Below are 14,697 nucleotides of genomic sequence, written 5' to 3' on the forward strand. Positions count from 1 at the left end.
CTGAGCACAGGGCAGGTGTTCTGTCTTATATGGTGCTGGCTGAGATAATCTGCTGTTTAAGATATGGTATAAATACTAGGCTGTGTAAACATGTCACTTGCTGTCTGGTCTCACTGTTTCCCAGAGCTAATGTATGTAAAGATCATGTGCTATTGGTTATTTTTAGAAGACTAAAGCCAAGGTAACTATTTATGTTAATACTAACTTTAAGGAAGAGATGCAAACATATTAATGAGAGGCTACACCATGATTAAAGGTTTTCCTTCTTTTCCTAGGGAATCGTGTACATTTCACATCCATAATGTTTCTTGGCATAAACTGAGTGTTTGTTGTAGAGAGGCATGCTGAAGACACCATACCTCCATCTTCTACATTATATTAGGTAGGCTATGTTTTCCATTCACCAGCCTAAAAATCTGCCCCTGGGACCAGAGCCAGAGTCCTGTGTTCTGTTTAGACTCTTGGAGAACATTTGCACCCCCAAAAGACCACATCCTCTTTCAGCTCAATGATGATGAAACACCATGGAACTGAAATACCTTCTTTGGTTCATAATCTAACCCTTGCTAAGTATTCAACTAGGACTCCTTGGCTTGTGCCTCCAGCATCTCATATGTCCAGGGCTCTGCAATCCAAATTCTGGATGGATCTCATATTGTTATGACTGAAATTAGTTCCAAAACTAAATAAGACCAATCAATGATAGCCTTGTTTCCTTGTGCAACTGGGACAGAATTGCAGATGGGACACTTTCAGTCTTTGGGCTTAGTTATAGTTATCTGTCACCTGCACTGCATGCAGGTCAGTAGTCTATCCTGTAGTAGTAATTCCTATTTGTGAGCCAGTGTTTGTAGAAAGAGCAGAGCTTTCAAGGGAGAACACTGATCTCGATTTCATGTTCCTGGTGCTAATGAAGCCACTATCTGTGGTAAGCTGTTGCAATGATGAATTCCTTTGTTCTGAAAAGTATGTGCTTATGTTTCCCATCTGGGTTTGTCTAGTTCTGCCTTCTAGCCACTGATTCTTCTTTTGTCTTTGTCTGCTCAAGCCAAGAGTCTTCTATTATGGTGCTTTTTTTCTTTTGCATAGATACTTACTGATTTAGCAAGTTTTCTGCTCCTATCCCAAATCATCTCTTGAATAGGCTAAATAAAGTAGTGTCATCTAGTGCTATTAACATCATCCTTTCAGTCTGCTAAAGAAAAAGTTGAGGAACTTATTCTGCCAATTGCCTACTTTCCAGTCCTTTAATCATTCTTGCAGTTGTGATTACTTCTGGGCTTTGGAGTTGGAGTAGGAAATGCTTTATACCACACCCTTGCTCCCACATACTCAGCTTGATTGCCACTGTTAAGATAGAAAATTGACTTGGCCTCTACAAGAAAATCAAGCAAAAGTGGGCAGGGAATAATTCTGCTTAGAAGCTTTACAGTGAGCTGGACAGGGAGACTGATAAAGCAGGTTTCTAAGGACAGCATTTCCCTTATGCATTTAATAATTTCCTGTTCAGTCATACAAAAGCAACTTAGTCCTTTTTTAATGTTTCACCCAATGAAACCATTCCCAAACTTCTGTTAGACTTGGGGATTGTCAGCTTCACCAAGCATTTTTCTCCCAAAGCAGTGGCAGGCAGGAAGAACAGACACTGAAACTCCTAAAGTGGACAAAACTCAAGCAGTTTCCCAAATACATCAATGGGGAGGGCGAGTGCCAGATGAAGTAATAGTGAGAGCAGACAGCAGCTGGACTGAGAATGCAGAAAAGCAAGTGGGAATCACTGACTACCAGTGCTTTTCTGAGACTTCCCTAATGATGGCTTGGAAACTTGATGTGAATTTGGAATCCATTCGTTATTGGGATTCAGACCAAGTATCTGCTAAAATAAAGGGTAAAAACACAGCTATCTGTCCTAAGACAAGATATCTGTAAATTCCTAAACCATTCCTCTAACCAAATGCAACTTAGTGTAGGTTAAGAGTAAAAAAAGTGGTGGAAGAGGTTATGTATGTTATAAAATGATACTGCATGTATGTTTTCATCCTGTGTTTTGTCTTGTGTCAAGCAGCTTAGGTTTGGGGGAGTTTGGGGGGGACAGGGGTGTTTGGGGTTTTTCTTTTTGCTCCTGTGCTTATTATTTTCTCAAATCTGTTTTTCAAATGCATACCAGGAAAAGTTCTTAGGTGCATGCCTTGGTGTTACCTGGATTGGGAAGTGTGTATGGTTAAGGCAAACTATATGAAATCTTTTTCTGAACAGCAAACCTTGTTGATCTGCTTCTAAATAGGATACGTGGACATTCTGTAGTGAGAACTTGGGTTAAATTGTGTGACAGAACTTCAATCAATTACAACAGGAAAACTCTTGGAGTCTTTTTATCAGCAGATCAAAGTAAATGGTGCAGGAACATTGCAGAGACTGAGGTACAAGTCCACCAGCAGAGCTAGCAGCAGGCAAAATGCTTATAAAAACAGATGGACTACTATGCAGTTCTTAGTCTGAGACTTGCACAGTTTGTGACCTGGGATGGAGACATTATGTCATTGATGGACAAGGTCCTGGCAAAACTTCTGGCATAATGCTTGATAGAAATAAAAACAGAGCATACCTCACTGCACAGATGTATTCTGTGTATCTTTTGGTAAATAGTGCACACTTGTCTGAACATAAAAGAAGACAATGTCCTAGAATAAAACTAAGCATGGTTTTGATCTGCATGGATTATACTTATATGATTAGTTTGGCTGATATTCACCATTATGCATACATATAGGCAACATAAACTGAATATGAAAAAATTTCAGTCCAGGAAAAAGATTTTAAGTACACATATTACAAATGCTAACCACAGCATGCAGCATAATCACGGCCACAATATCAAACACAGATACTACTATAGTGTACTGATTCCAGAGTTTACAAGTCTAATTAGATGAGTTTTTATAAAAAGCTTAGTTCCAAAGGAAAACAAATTGCTTCCAGACACACTAGATGAAATCTAGAGTGTAACATAAAAGCTGTTCCATCTGGTGCTCTATGTTTTTAAAGAGCATGCAGTGGACTACAAGTTGAGACATTAGGCCTTTGGTTCATAACCTTAACCAGCTGATCTTTTATGTGTAAATGATATAAACAGAAGAAAATGTGCCATTTCATCATGGGATCATTTTTAGATCATCTTATTCACAGTATTTACTCCTTTGTGTATTTTTGATTCTTTCCTTACTTGGAGTACTGGGTTTAGAAACAAACAGGTGAGAGAGGTTGGCTGCATAGTTGTTTGTTTGGAAGAGATTTTGCTGTTTTGCAAAGCATAAAAGTATTTTTCATTCAGAAATGGGTTCCAGACCTCATTAAATAAAGTTTTTCCTGGTTCCAAGGTAGCAAACCTTTTCTATGCTTGTTCTTCTCCCATTTCATGGAGCTAGTCTGCTTAACTAAGAAAAGAATTTGGCAGAGGGTATGCTAGCTTTAAAAGCAGCAGTCTTGGTTGAGAACTCAGTGCAAAAACAGCCTTTGAAAGAGTGATTAATTTTTTAACACAAAAATGAAACTGTGACACCCTTTGTCTAATTGCTATTAGATATGAAGGAAACAGGAACTGTAGTAGCTGCTTTTGATTATAACCATATCCCAAAGGAAGAACAGAAGTGCAGTACAGTTTAAGAGAAGTACAGTCTCCTAGCTGCTCTGTTGGGTCTCTTATTTAAAAATATTCTGGAGGTTCTTTTCTCTGATGGTTACAGCCTATACTGCAAGACTGGAGCAAGGAAGAAAAGGTGGTCTGTTACGCTTAGCTATAGATGATTGTTAACTGGGTGCTCGCTCCTTACTCACTCTTGCCCTCACTTCACGGTACAATCATGAGCAAGAGAATTAACAGGACTCCTATCATATAACATCCTCTACATCTTAACCAGCAATGCTTTCACTGAGCAAGCCTATTCCATTTTCCTTTTCACCGTTAGTCCATGTTTTTGGCTTCTGCTCTAGGCTGAGACTGAGAATCAAAACTAGACTCCTAGATTAGAGCGCAGGTACTGCTAGCCTAAGCAGTTCCCTTAGCTATCTTCTGTTATTCAGAAATACATGCATAGGGAATGACAGTCAGCCTATGGAAATGACATGGTGGAGGAAAACTACCATTTCCTTGCCTCCAGACTTGGCAGCACTGACCAGCCTGAATTTTTCCTCACTAGCATATGCAGTTTTCTTCTCTACTAGCATTTTGTTATTCTGCTCTATTGTTCCTGGGAGTGTTTACATCATGAGTAAGTTATCTCTGCTATGGAAATGCTAACTATCACTTTGTATGTCAGCATATACAGCTGCAGTAGTTCATAAAGAGAAAGAAAGGACTTGCAGACTTTCCTGTCTACATGACACTTTTTTATTCATGTGTACCACACAAACTAATTATTCTTTATATAAATATGATTACTCATTTTCTTCAGATAGCTTATTACTGCAATCTAATGGTGTGATAGCATAGGGACACGAATCAGTTTTTCTTCCATTATATTACAGTTATTAGAAGTTATCTCATTGCATCAACTGGACTCCGTGACCGAATCTCTGGTATTATGTTGATATCTCACAATGCACTTTGCGATTCTAAATATATACTCTGTGCTACCTTATGCTTTAAGGCCTTTTATAAAAGTGATGCTCAGAAGTGTTAGAAAAGGTCAGTGGAAAATGTGAAGCAAATATTCATAGATTATAATCCACGAGAAACTTATATGGATGGTCCAGTTTAAGGAAAAATGCTGTAGTTGCCTTTACTGTATTCATATTCAACGTAAAACACATGAAGACTTTTTCCTGCTTTATATGCAGAAAAAATTTAGAGGAAAACACATTCATTTGTGTGCTATGATTTCACACATTTAGCTGGTTAGTTTGCACTTTCCTACGAGTCCCTAAAAATAAACTAAAAACATCTTAAACTACTTAGGGCAAGCAGAATGGCAGGAAAGCACTATTGTTTCCAGATGTGCATTGAAACAAATGAGTGAACATGAGTAAAGCCACTTTATTTGATAAATGCACTAGGAGTTTGGATATATAACATTATCAAACCCCTTTTAAAGCTTGACTCTGAGTTTATTGACTCAGATTTATTATTGTTACTGACAAGACAGCTGAATGAACTATTAAGTGAAATTTGTCACCATGCTATTACATAGTTTGTTTGTTTTTGTAAAAAAATATGATTTTAAGGATGATTTATTGCTTTCTTAAATTATTCAGCTTAGCTACTACAAACTAACAAAAGAAAATAAGGTTTAAATAATTTGGGGTAATAAAGGAGGTATGAAACTGCAGCTAGACAGGAAGTCCACAAGGCCTTTGGAAAAGCAAGCAAACTGATTGTGAAGAAATAAAAAATTGGCAAATCCACAACTGTTGCACAGTTCAGTTAATAGGAAATGCAGCGCACAAAAGTCTTCATACTGAAGGAAGCATGGTGCCTTTAGCAAGTTAGCCTTGCTCTGTCATTCAGAGCATTTCTCCTCTACGTAACTTATCCCAGGTAGCAAACGAAAGAAGCCAAAGTTAACATTTCTCATCAGTGCTCATTTTGTCTGTTCAGTCTCTCAAACTTTCTGAATTAAACTCAAATATTTAAAAATAAATTTTTAGTTAATGCAAGGCTCTTTCCTTGCTGCTGCAAGATGAAAGTGTAAAAACTTTTAGTCTTCTCCTTCCAAATGTGCTGCTGTTTGTAGGACTTTTTATTTGCACAGTTTCCAAAGTTAGCTCATTATTTACAAAATAAAATTAAATAATTTAAAGTAATTCATGTACTATTCCTGGGCCAGAAAATGGTCAGGAAATATCATCAACAAATATAAAATATCAAAAAAAACCCATCCAAGATAACTTTCCCCATTGTAGAACTGTAAGTTGCAAATGAACATAATCAGAGTAAATCTCCACATAGGACTAATGTTGTATGATGTAAAACCTCGTCTTGTCAGTCTGCTCATCTTTGAGTGATCTCTTATATGTATGTGTGATTCTAATGCACTGCTTGAGGAAAAGTAATACAGCTATACATTTTGGGGAGATGCTCATTGAGGAAGGATGTAAACTCTAGAAAAACTTCTGCGTATTATAAGATAATAGGCAGCTGCCAACCCTTAGTAATTTCTTACCTTGGCCAGTTGAGCTTGGAGTTTGTTCTTTGCATCAGCTACTTCCGAAATGCGATTATTAAAAGCCAAGTTAGTACTCGTGAAATGACTCCACATCTCCTCAGATGCATTCTCCAGTGCAGCCTCTGTCTCGTCCCGGAGCCTGATGGAGTTGGCCCTTGCATGCTGAGAGGACTTGATATTGTCTTCACTGAATTTAGCCCATGTTTCAGGAACTGAGACGCTAGAAAGAAATTTAAAAAAAAGAAGAAAATAAAAAGAAAATAAAATTAAAGCCTAGGTGAGCTATCTTCTGTTCAGTGATAATTACAAAGTGCTGATTCTTTGAACTGTGTGCAGTCTTACACATCAGATGATTTTATGGGTTCCATACCTGCTATTTTTTTGTATGTTTCATGCAAACCAAAGATTTGTCAGCACTTATGGAGAGCTGTTCCTTCTACAGAGTTCCTATGGTTTGCTTAGTTGTTGTAGTACAAAAAGTAAAAAAACAAAAATAATAAAAACCCCGAAGTACAACAAGGAAGAATGAAAATCTCTATTTCCTGAAATAGACGACAAGTAAATTACATTAATCCTCAGCAAAATCTTTGTTTTCTAGCCAGTATTTATATAGCTGCTAACTAAAGGTCTCAATGCCCTTGGCTTCAACTCCAAAGTAAGCTGATTTATGTATTGCTTTTAAAGACTGACCTGTTCTTGCATACTTGTTGTATACTTATGCTTTAAAATAGTTTTTCAGGATCAGGTATGCATGTCAGCAATATAGTTTCACTCCATCTTTAACAGACTAGGTGGTGGTCTGAGTTGATACCTGCTGTATTTCAGCTGAAATTTGACTCATTTCTCTGTGTCAAGTTTCAGAATGTTAGTGGTTTTAAGGGATTATTAGATTATTAGCATGAATGCCTGTACACGGCAGACCATCAAATTAGATTCAAATACTGTATATTTTTGTGATCCCAAAGCCTTTATCCTGGGAAGACTGAGCTGTGCGTCACCACCAGAGAACATGAGAGTCCAATGTAGTTCAGGGAAGATGGGTAAGAAACCACAGTGAGGAGGATTGTTACACAGCTCATAGCTTCAGACAGCTGTCTTCTATCCAAGCAGCCCTACTGCATGAGACGTGACCTGTGTAATGAAGCGTGGGGCTCTGACCTCCTAGGAGCCTTCATCACCAGAAGGAATGGTAGCAGGAAACCGACAAGGCACTGACCTAGGAGTCAGAATAACTGGACTTTTCTCCCAACCCCATCACTGTCCTTCTGTGTCATTTGGATAAATATCCACCTCTGCCCTAACTTGCAGGGCTATTACAGTTAAATTTAGTAATATCTATGAGACATACAGAACTGGCTGTGTTAGGGAAAAGCCTGGGAATACACAATAAAACTGAATATAGGGCTCCTGTACTGAAAAATACCATGCATGAGGGCTCCTCTGCAGGGTGCTGTAAACACCCAAACTTTGGGACATGTGATTTCATGTCCAAGCTTCACAATTGGCCTTCATTATCATAACTCACTGAATGTAAAACCCAAATTCAGATCTTTCCAAACTGGAAATCTGTGTGGCTTTAAACCTGCAGCCTGAGCCCTCCCTTTGCTGAAAGTTTGAATCTAGATATTGTGCTTTACACTGGCATGGCAGCTTTTAGGGATATGAAGGATGGACAAAACAAATCTGCAGGTGAACATTTTTAATCCCATCCAGATGTGGTTTTTAATGCCAGCAAAGCCATTAATCTCAGCCATTTATTTCAATAGACACACACTCTCTGCCTCGCTGGACATTTGATGATCATTTCAGTGCATTCTTTTAAGCACAAACTGCTATTTATCTTATAGTGTTGCTAGTGTCTAGTTTGTCAAGAAAGTTTAGCTGAACCTCCTTGTTGTGGTGTCTTCTAAATTATTAAGGTGATTTATTCTCCTTTTAATGCAAAAAAAAAAGCTAAGAAAAACTGACATTTTCAGAGTGATTAGGAAGTTGTGGTTACTTTTTGCGGGGGAGAACCAGTAATTTTAATTTAAAAGAAAAAGAAGCGTGTGGAAGGAGGGGTGACATTAGGAAAGCACAAAGCCTGGAGATGTGTAGAATTATGACTGGGCAGTCATAATTCTTCTGCTAGTTACATAGTTGGGACCAGTGACAAGTGCTTAAAGGAAGTGAGCTGTGAAAGCTACCCTGGGCGTGACACGATGTGGAGCACACACCTTGAGAAGTGGTGCAGCATAAGCTAAATTCACCTCCTTCTTCAATACACTGCTTAGCCTCCTGGATCACTTCTACCTTCACCCAGAAATCTTTAGTGTATTTTAGGAAAAGGGACAGATATTTTACTTGCCAACATGAAAGGCTGAGTCAAACTTCTTTAGGCATTTAGACCTCTTTCTTCATACAAAAGTTCCCCCTAAAAACTATGTGTGTATGTTAAATTCTCAAGGATCAGGTCACTATTTTTTGAGTTCAACATTTGTTTTCTTAACATTTTAACAGAATACTGAGAATAAATACTAAGGGACACAGAAAGTCAATGTTTTCAGTGCTTCTTTTCTTAGTGGCCTTTTTTACAGTTTTTCATAGGGTATTCCTCTCTCTCCAAACTGAAATACTGATCTTGCTAAATCAGAGGATTTGGAATTCCTTAGTGCTACACATTTATTTAGGCAGTTGCTCTGAAAAGTTTCAGACACCCAACAGCTATCACAGTAAAGTGCATAAATCAGCATAGTAAATATAAACTGACTGTGCTTACAGCTACTGATCTAGATAATCTTAGTGTACTTTCTGGGAATTTTTTTGTTTGCTTTTCTCTATGGTCTGACGGATTATATACATTTTATGATCATAAAATAAGCTTCCAAGAAGGTTTCTGTCTTGACTATCTGAAATACTTAATCTGTTCTTCAACATTGCTTTTCCAGATTGTAATTTATTTGGCTGTCTCTGTTGAACGATTCAGGCAGAAAACACCTGTTCTGCTTTGCTCCTAAGTGCTGCAGGTATAAGTGCTGCAGGTATGTCTCAGTCTGACAAATGATTTCAGTAAAATGATAATGAAAAATGGCACTGCTTTGGATAATGGTTGATGAGAAAGGAAAAAGGCTGTAAAACTTAATTCACATGAATCTGCTCTTTGCCAGAGTTGGTACAAGAATATTCTTATTCAGGGATAATCCTAAAAGTAGGTGGTGTTACTAGTGTCAGCAGAATGCCTGCCAAGTTCCTCTTGGATATGCCTTCATTTCAATAGTGAATGAGGTGATCTTTTAATGAAAAGCAGAATGTAAGTAAACAAACGATATTGATTCTTCCCTCCTCCGTCCAACAGGACAGAATGGGTATCACTTGAGATTATGGAGTACATTCACCATTCAAATACTGCTGTGTTAAAGAGTGATAAGGCAACTAGTAAGTCATTAGCACAAAAACACTGCCCTCTATTGCAAGCTGGGTTTTCTTCTGCTGTTGCTTCAGAACTGGATGCAGGTCTTCACAAGGCAAGTAGTAATACACAGTTTTTAAAACTGTGTATAACTTGTTCAGCCAGGAATGATAAAGGTGTGCTAAATCTTTTCAGTCATACTGTTTAATACACATTTCTCTGTAACTTGATGACCTAATTTCAAAGTGATCCAAGCTATTCTTATGAAAAATATGTAAAGTCCTTGGTGTACATTTGCATGCTGTTTACAAAATTGCACCTAAATGCACACCTTAGCTTTTCACAACTTTGCTTTGATTGGGTTTGGTCTGGAAACCAGAAGGTCGCAAAACAGTATAAATCAAAACCAAAGGAGAAGTCTGCATGAAGCACTTTGAAGACAAGGAGTCAGCTGCTACACAGTCGTAAAGGATGGTCCTTTCTGTAAAATACAGCTCACTGCACATTCAATATTGTAGGTGCTGCAGACTAACAGCTTCTGCCTGGCCTCCAACAATGGCAGTCACTAGAAGGCAGGGAGTAATTGAGGGTGATGGAGGGTTTCCCCAAGGAAAAAGAAAGCGCCGTACTGAGAGAGAAGCCACTTATTTCTGTATGACTTCTCACATATAAGGCTGGGGCTTGTGCTGTAATCAGGCTTACATACAGCAAGGTGCATGGAAAGAGAAGACTACAATAACCACTTATACTCACGTTCCATCTATTTTCTCCACTCCATGGTAAAAGCTGATGCTGTCCGATGTGTTCCTCAGATTAAAACACTTCTCATCAATAAAATGGGCTGAGTTTTTGTCAGAAAGATCTTGCTCCAGAGTGTGCTGTACATCTCTGTTGATACTGTGAAGAACAAAGTCTTACCTTAATATGAACCACCTTTTACATTTTTGTGCTGAACAGCTAATTTCTTTCATTCTGCTTTCTCCAACACATGATTTTATAGTCTGCTGGCATTTACACTGTGGCATGAAAATGCTTTGCACTGTCATTTAGCTAGAGGGAGCTGCTATACCATTCATGCCTGCTCAATTTTTAGCCTCTGGTGAGTATTCCTCAAAGACCTGTATTTAACTCACTGCATTTAATGGAGTTTGTCAGTTTGATGATAGATAGATGACCAAAAGGGTGAAAAACAAGAGACAGTTGTTCTGTGCCAGGAAGGAAAGCCTCAGAGCAAAAGGGAGGAGGCTTTCAGTGGTAACCTTCCTGCCAGCAAAGTTGCAAGTGAGAACGCAAAGTTCAGACCAGAGTTCTGGTTTCCCAGGTTTCCAAATCAGGAGGAAAAAGTCACTTAGAATAACTCTAGTGTACATCACTAGAAAGAAAGTCTGCTTAAATATTTCTGCTCATCTTGACTACTAGGGGGAAAGCTCTATCTCTGCTTTCTTACCCATAAGGAATTTTTGGAATAACTTATTTTCCTTTGGCTCTTCCAAAGAGGGAGGAGACCTGACATAGCTGTTTGACTATAATGGGAGTAATATGGATGAAGAAAGAATCAAAATCCTGCTTTCCAATGCATCAGGAAGACTGCAGACGTTCACATTTTTTGCAAGCATCAGTTGGCATTAGTATCAGTCTGCCTGCTGTGGTCACAGAACTGAATCAAAGGTAGCTTGAAATCCCAGACAAAGGAGTTAGACAAAATTCATGCTACCTAGTTTTTATCTGATAATATACTCAATATATTACAATAGTGGGATGAGCTCCAGAAATGCATCTAACCTGACTCGTGTAAGAGTGCCATTAATCAGAGCAATCATTTGCAAAATTTGATTATGTCATTTTCTCCCATAACCTAACAATCAAGTACTGCTGTTCCTAATTTTGCCTTCGTGATACATGAATACTTGTACTCTCTCTTTTGCGAGTCTTGTCATGTTGTATAAACATGACTTTTTTATTTGTGTCAGTTCTGCCTGCAGAAGAGACTGTATGGAGTTTTACTTAATTAAATGTTAATACTGCAGTATAATCTGCACTTACCAGGATATTTGCATACTGTCAAAGAAATAAAATAAATTCCAAAGCAAAAACCTCCCATAACATGCATAAAAATTATTTAGGTTCATTCCATAACTCCACTGCTAAATAAATACCTTATGATGTGCTTAGATGCAAGTTTCTTTTATCAATATAATTTTCCTTTAAAACTAGTTTTGCATTTAAAAAAAAATTCAATTCCTTCTGAACTTCCCTCCAGTGAGACACATAGCAACATTGGCATAATTTTGTTATAATATTGGTGTCCCAAATTTTAACGAAGGATTTCAGCTTAAACATGACTTTTAAAATTGAGTCACAGTCATCTTTGGAAACCCCAGTTGCAAACACATCTACCTTCTGCTGTTTGAGAGCCTGCTGCCTCCTCACTCCATCGCGTGGCAAGCTGGCATGGGAGGTCTGTTCTTAGCACTCTCCAGAACAGACCCCCAGAGAATGGTATGTCTTGTCACACTAATTGTCATTTATTAATCAAGTGGTTATATTAGGCTGTTCCTTCCCTATCCCTATGAATCCAACTTTGCACTGCTATAATTTTTTTAAGACAGCTAGTAAAAAACAGACTCTCACTTCTTTGTAGTGGTCTTACACTGGAAGGTCTGGAAGGGTGGTGATGAACGGGAGATGAGAGAAATCTTTGGCAGAAGAGGGAGCATGGCAAATTGACCCTGCTTGAGCAGGGGGATTAGACTAGATGATCTCCAGAGGTCCCTTCCAACCTCAACCCTTCTGTGAAATTGTCTTGATTCAGGTGGTGCTTTAAATGGCATGAGTTGCTGTTCTGCAGTTTAGCATATGAATTCTATTGTTAGTATGAATTAGAAGTGGAGGGCAATGAGCATCTGACAGAGTAAGTCTCTTACTTTGCCCTTGCTATTTTCAATCTGTCATTAGACACCAGTCAACACTGAATTCAGCTTTCCTCTCTGAAAAACAGAATGTAAATGTAAATTCTTACCCCAACTGTTGACTGATTCTTTCTGCAAGTTTTCTCATTCTTGCTTGCCAGTCCTTGAGTAGATCAACCTCCTACAGTGGAAAACACCCAGCTGTCAGTGCTTTCATTATACTTCATTTGTTTTAGGGAATTTATACTTTGTATTCTGCATAATCCAGATGTTGCAACCATCTCACATATCTCACATGTATTGTGGATCCAGAAAGGATGTGTTTTGGTCCCTTTCTTCCTTTGTGCTACAAAGTTGTATCTTTGGACTAGTTTTTGCATGGCTTTTTGTATTATATCAAGCATGTTTGTAGATTTTAATGGATGGAGTTACCCTAAAAAAAATAAGGTCAGATTTTACTTGGTTTAGGTGTAATGAAGATACTTCAAACAGGAGCCTTAATACATTAAGCTACTCTCTCTAACTACTCATAAGCTTTTCTAGAACAATACAAATATTTTGTTAATATGTGTAGGTTGAAAATATGTCTGACTTTAGAAGCAGACTCTGTAAGGGGCTATATTGTAATATGTTTTTTGAGAGTGTATATATTAGCCAAGATTCCACTCAGCTTAAAATGAATAAAAAATACTCAAACAAACCACACTGAAAACTACACAAACACTGTAATTATGGTACCTCAAACAACTATATGCTATACCAGCCTCTTTCTTTAAAAAAAAAAAATTTTTTTAGACTAAAGTACCCTCTTGCTAGAGTGTATAAAGTTTTGTCATATATGAATGAGTTTCAAAACTGTGAATAAACTGTTTCTAATAATTTGGAAATCATTAAGACACCCCAAATTTAAAAACAGAAGCTCTGTCTCCACACTTGTGCAGTGTGTGTAGGAGAGAGAGCAACTTCAGAACAGGCTCTCCTGCTATTACAAAATGAGCCTTTGTTGTCCTTTGCAGTCGGTCTCGAGCTTGCATAGCAGTGCTTGGGGAGACTGGGTGAATAGTTTTCATTTTTCATTTTGAAAAAAAATTTTTTCATCTGTTCATGTTGAAGAGTAGGCAGTATTTCATCCTGCCCTGAATTCTCTTCCTCAATTAAGTGCTAAACACTTAAGATAATATATATTAGCTCCTTGGTGCTTCATTAAAAACTCTAAACTCCAAGTTGCAGATTGTAGGCTCTGAACAAACATCCTGGTTATCTAAGTGGCCTAGACATCTTTCCACAATCTTCTAATCCAGAATAATGCCTGAAGCAATGGCAAAATGACAAAAATATTTGACCTTTTTTCTTTTTAATTTAAAGGATTTAGCAATCACTTATCATCCATCTCATTTTCTTTGTTTAGTAAGATTATACATATTGCAAGACAGTAAGCCAGCATTTTATATTGAAAGCTCTAAGGATTTCTGAAATTTTATATACCATGGCCCAGAAAATAATCTTGATAAATAACTCTATGTTGTTTCCTAAGATCAGAGAAGACAGAACTGGACAAGAACTCCCAAGGCTGCTAGTCTTTGCCTCTTGCCAGGGAGGACGAACAGAACATTAACCACACCCAGCATCTGTAGTTTAACCTGGCTTCTTCCCCTAACTAAACAAAGAAATTATTTCAATGTTTTTGCCCTGATAAACACTTAGTTGGGTATTAGTTATTCTTACAATTTGAGTAATAAACTAGTAAGTTGGATCTTACCTTTATGAGGCTCTTTTCCACATCATCATGAACTAAGTCTATACCCATCCGCTTCTCACGGTTGTACAAGCACTCTAGGGCTGTCTGCAAGCAAACCAAGGAACATTTGCAATAGCCTCAGTACTGCGCGGTGAACTGAAACCTTGAGTTTTGCTGAAGGGGCCACTGAGTTGACATGTCAAGTAATGACCAAGTAATGACTGAGGGTGGATCAGAATAGGAGGTGGTTTCATTGCACACAACTGATCAGTCCTCGTGGCTCATTCTTACCTGTTAAAACATACTTTTAAGGATTAGCTGCCATCATAGCTGCCATCTGATTAGCTGCATATTAATGTGCAGCAAGGTCTACATCTCAGCATGCAAATGGAGTGTAGATTAAAACCCCTGTGTTCTTTAGCATGTTGCTTATACATCACAAAATTCCTTAATCTCATCTCCTATCACATTCCCAATGCTGAAGTTTGAAAACTTAATGCC

The 14,697-nt window shown here is 38.0% G+C and overlaps 1 protein-coding gene across 1 annotated transcript in view; it reads right to left on the bottom strand.

Annotated features, from left to right (window-relative positions):
* Window positions 1-14,697, bottom strand: part of TEKT5 (tektin 5) — a 28,901-nt gene that overhangs the window by 13,520 nt on the left and 684 nt on the right. Inside the window, exons 2-5 of the mRNA XM_067306313.1 lie at window positions 14,218-14,297; window positions 12,569-12,639; window positions 10,303-10,446; window positions 6,159-6,381 (exon numbers count right to left, since the gene is read on the bottom strand). Of these exons, the coding sequence (XP_067162414.1) occupies window positions 6,159-6,381; window positions 10,303-10,446; window positions 12,569-12,639; window positions 14,218-14,297 (518 nt within the window). The remainder of the gene's footprint in view (window positions 1-6,158; window positions 6,382-10,302; window positions 10,447-12,568; window positions 12,640-14,217; window positions 14,298-14,697) is intronic.

This window comes from Apteryx mantelli, chromosome 16, assembly GCF_036417845.1.
Source record: "Apteryx mantelli isolate bAptMan1 chromosome 16, bAptMan1.hap1, whole genome shotgun sequence".
Taxonomy (NCBI): Eukaryota; Metazoa; Chordata; class Aves; order Apterygiformes; family Apterygidae; genus Apteryx; species Apteryx mantelli.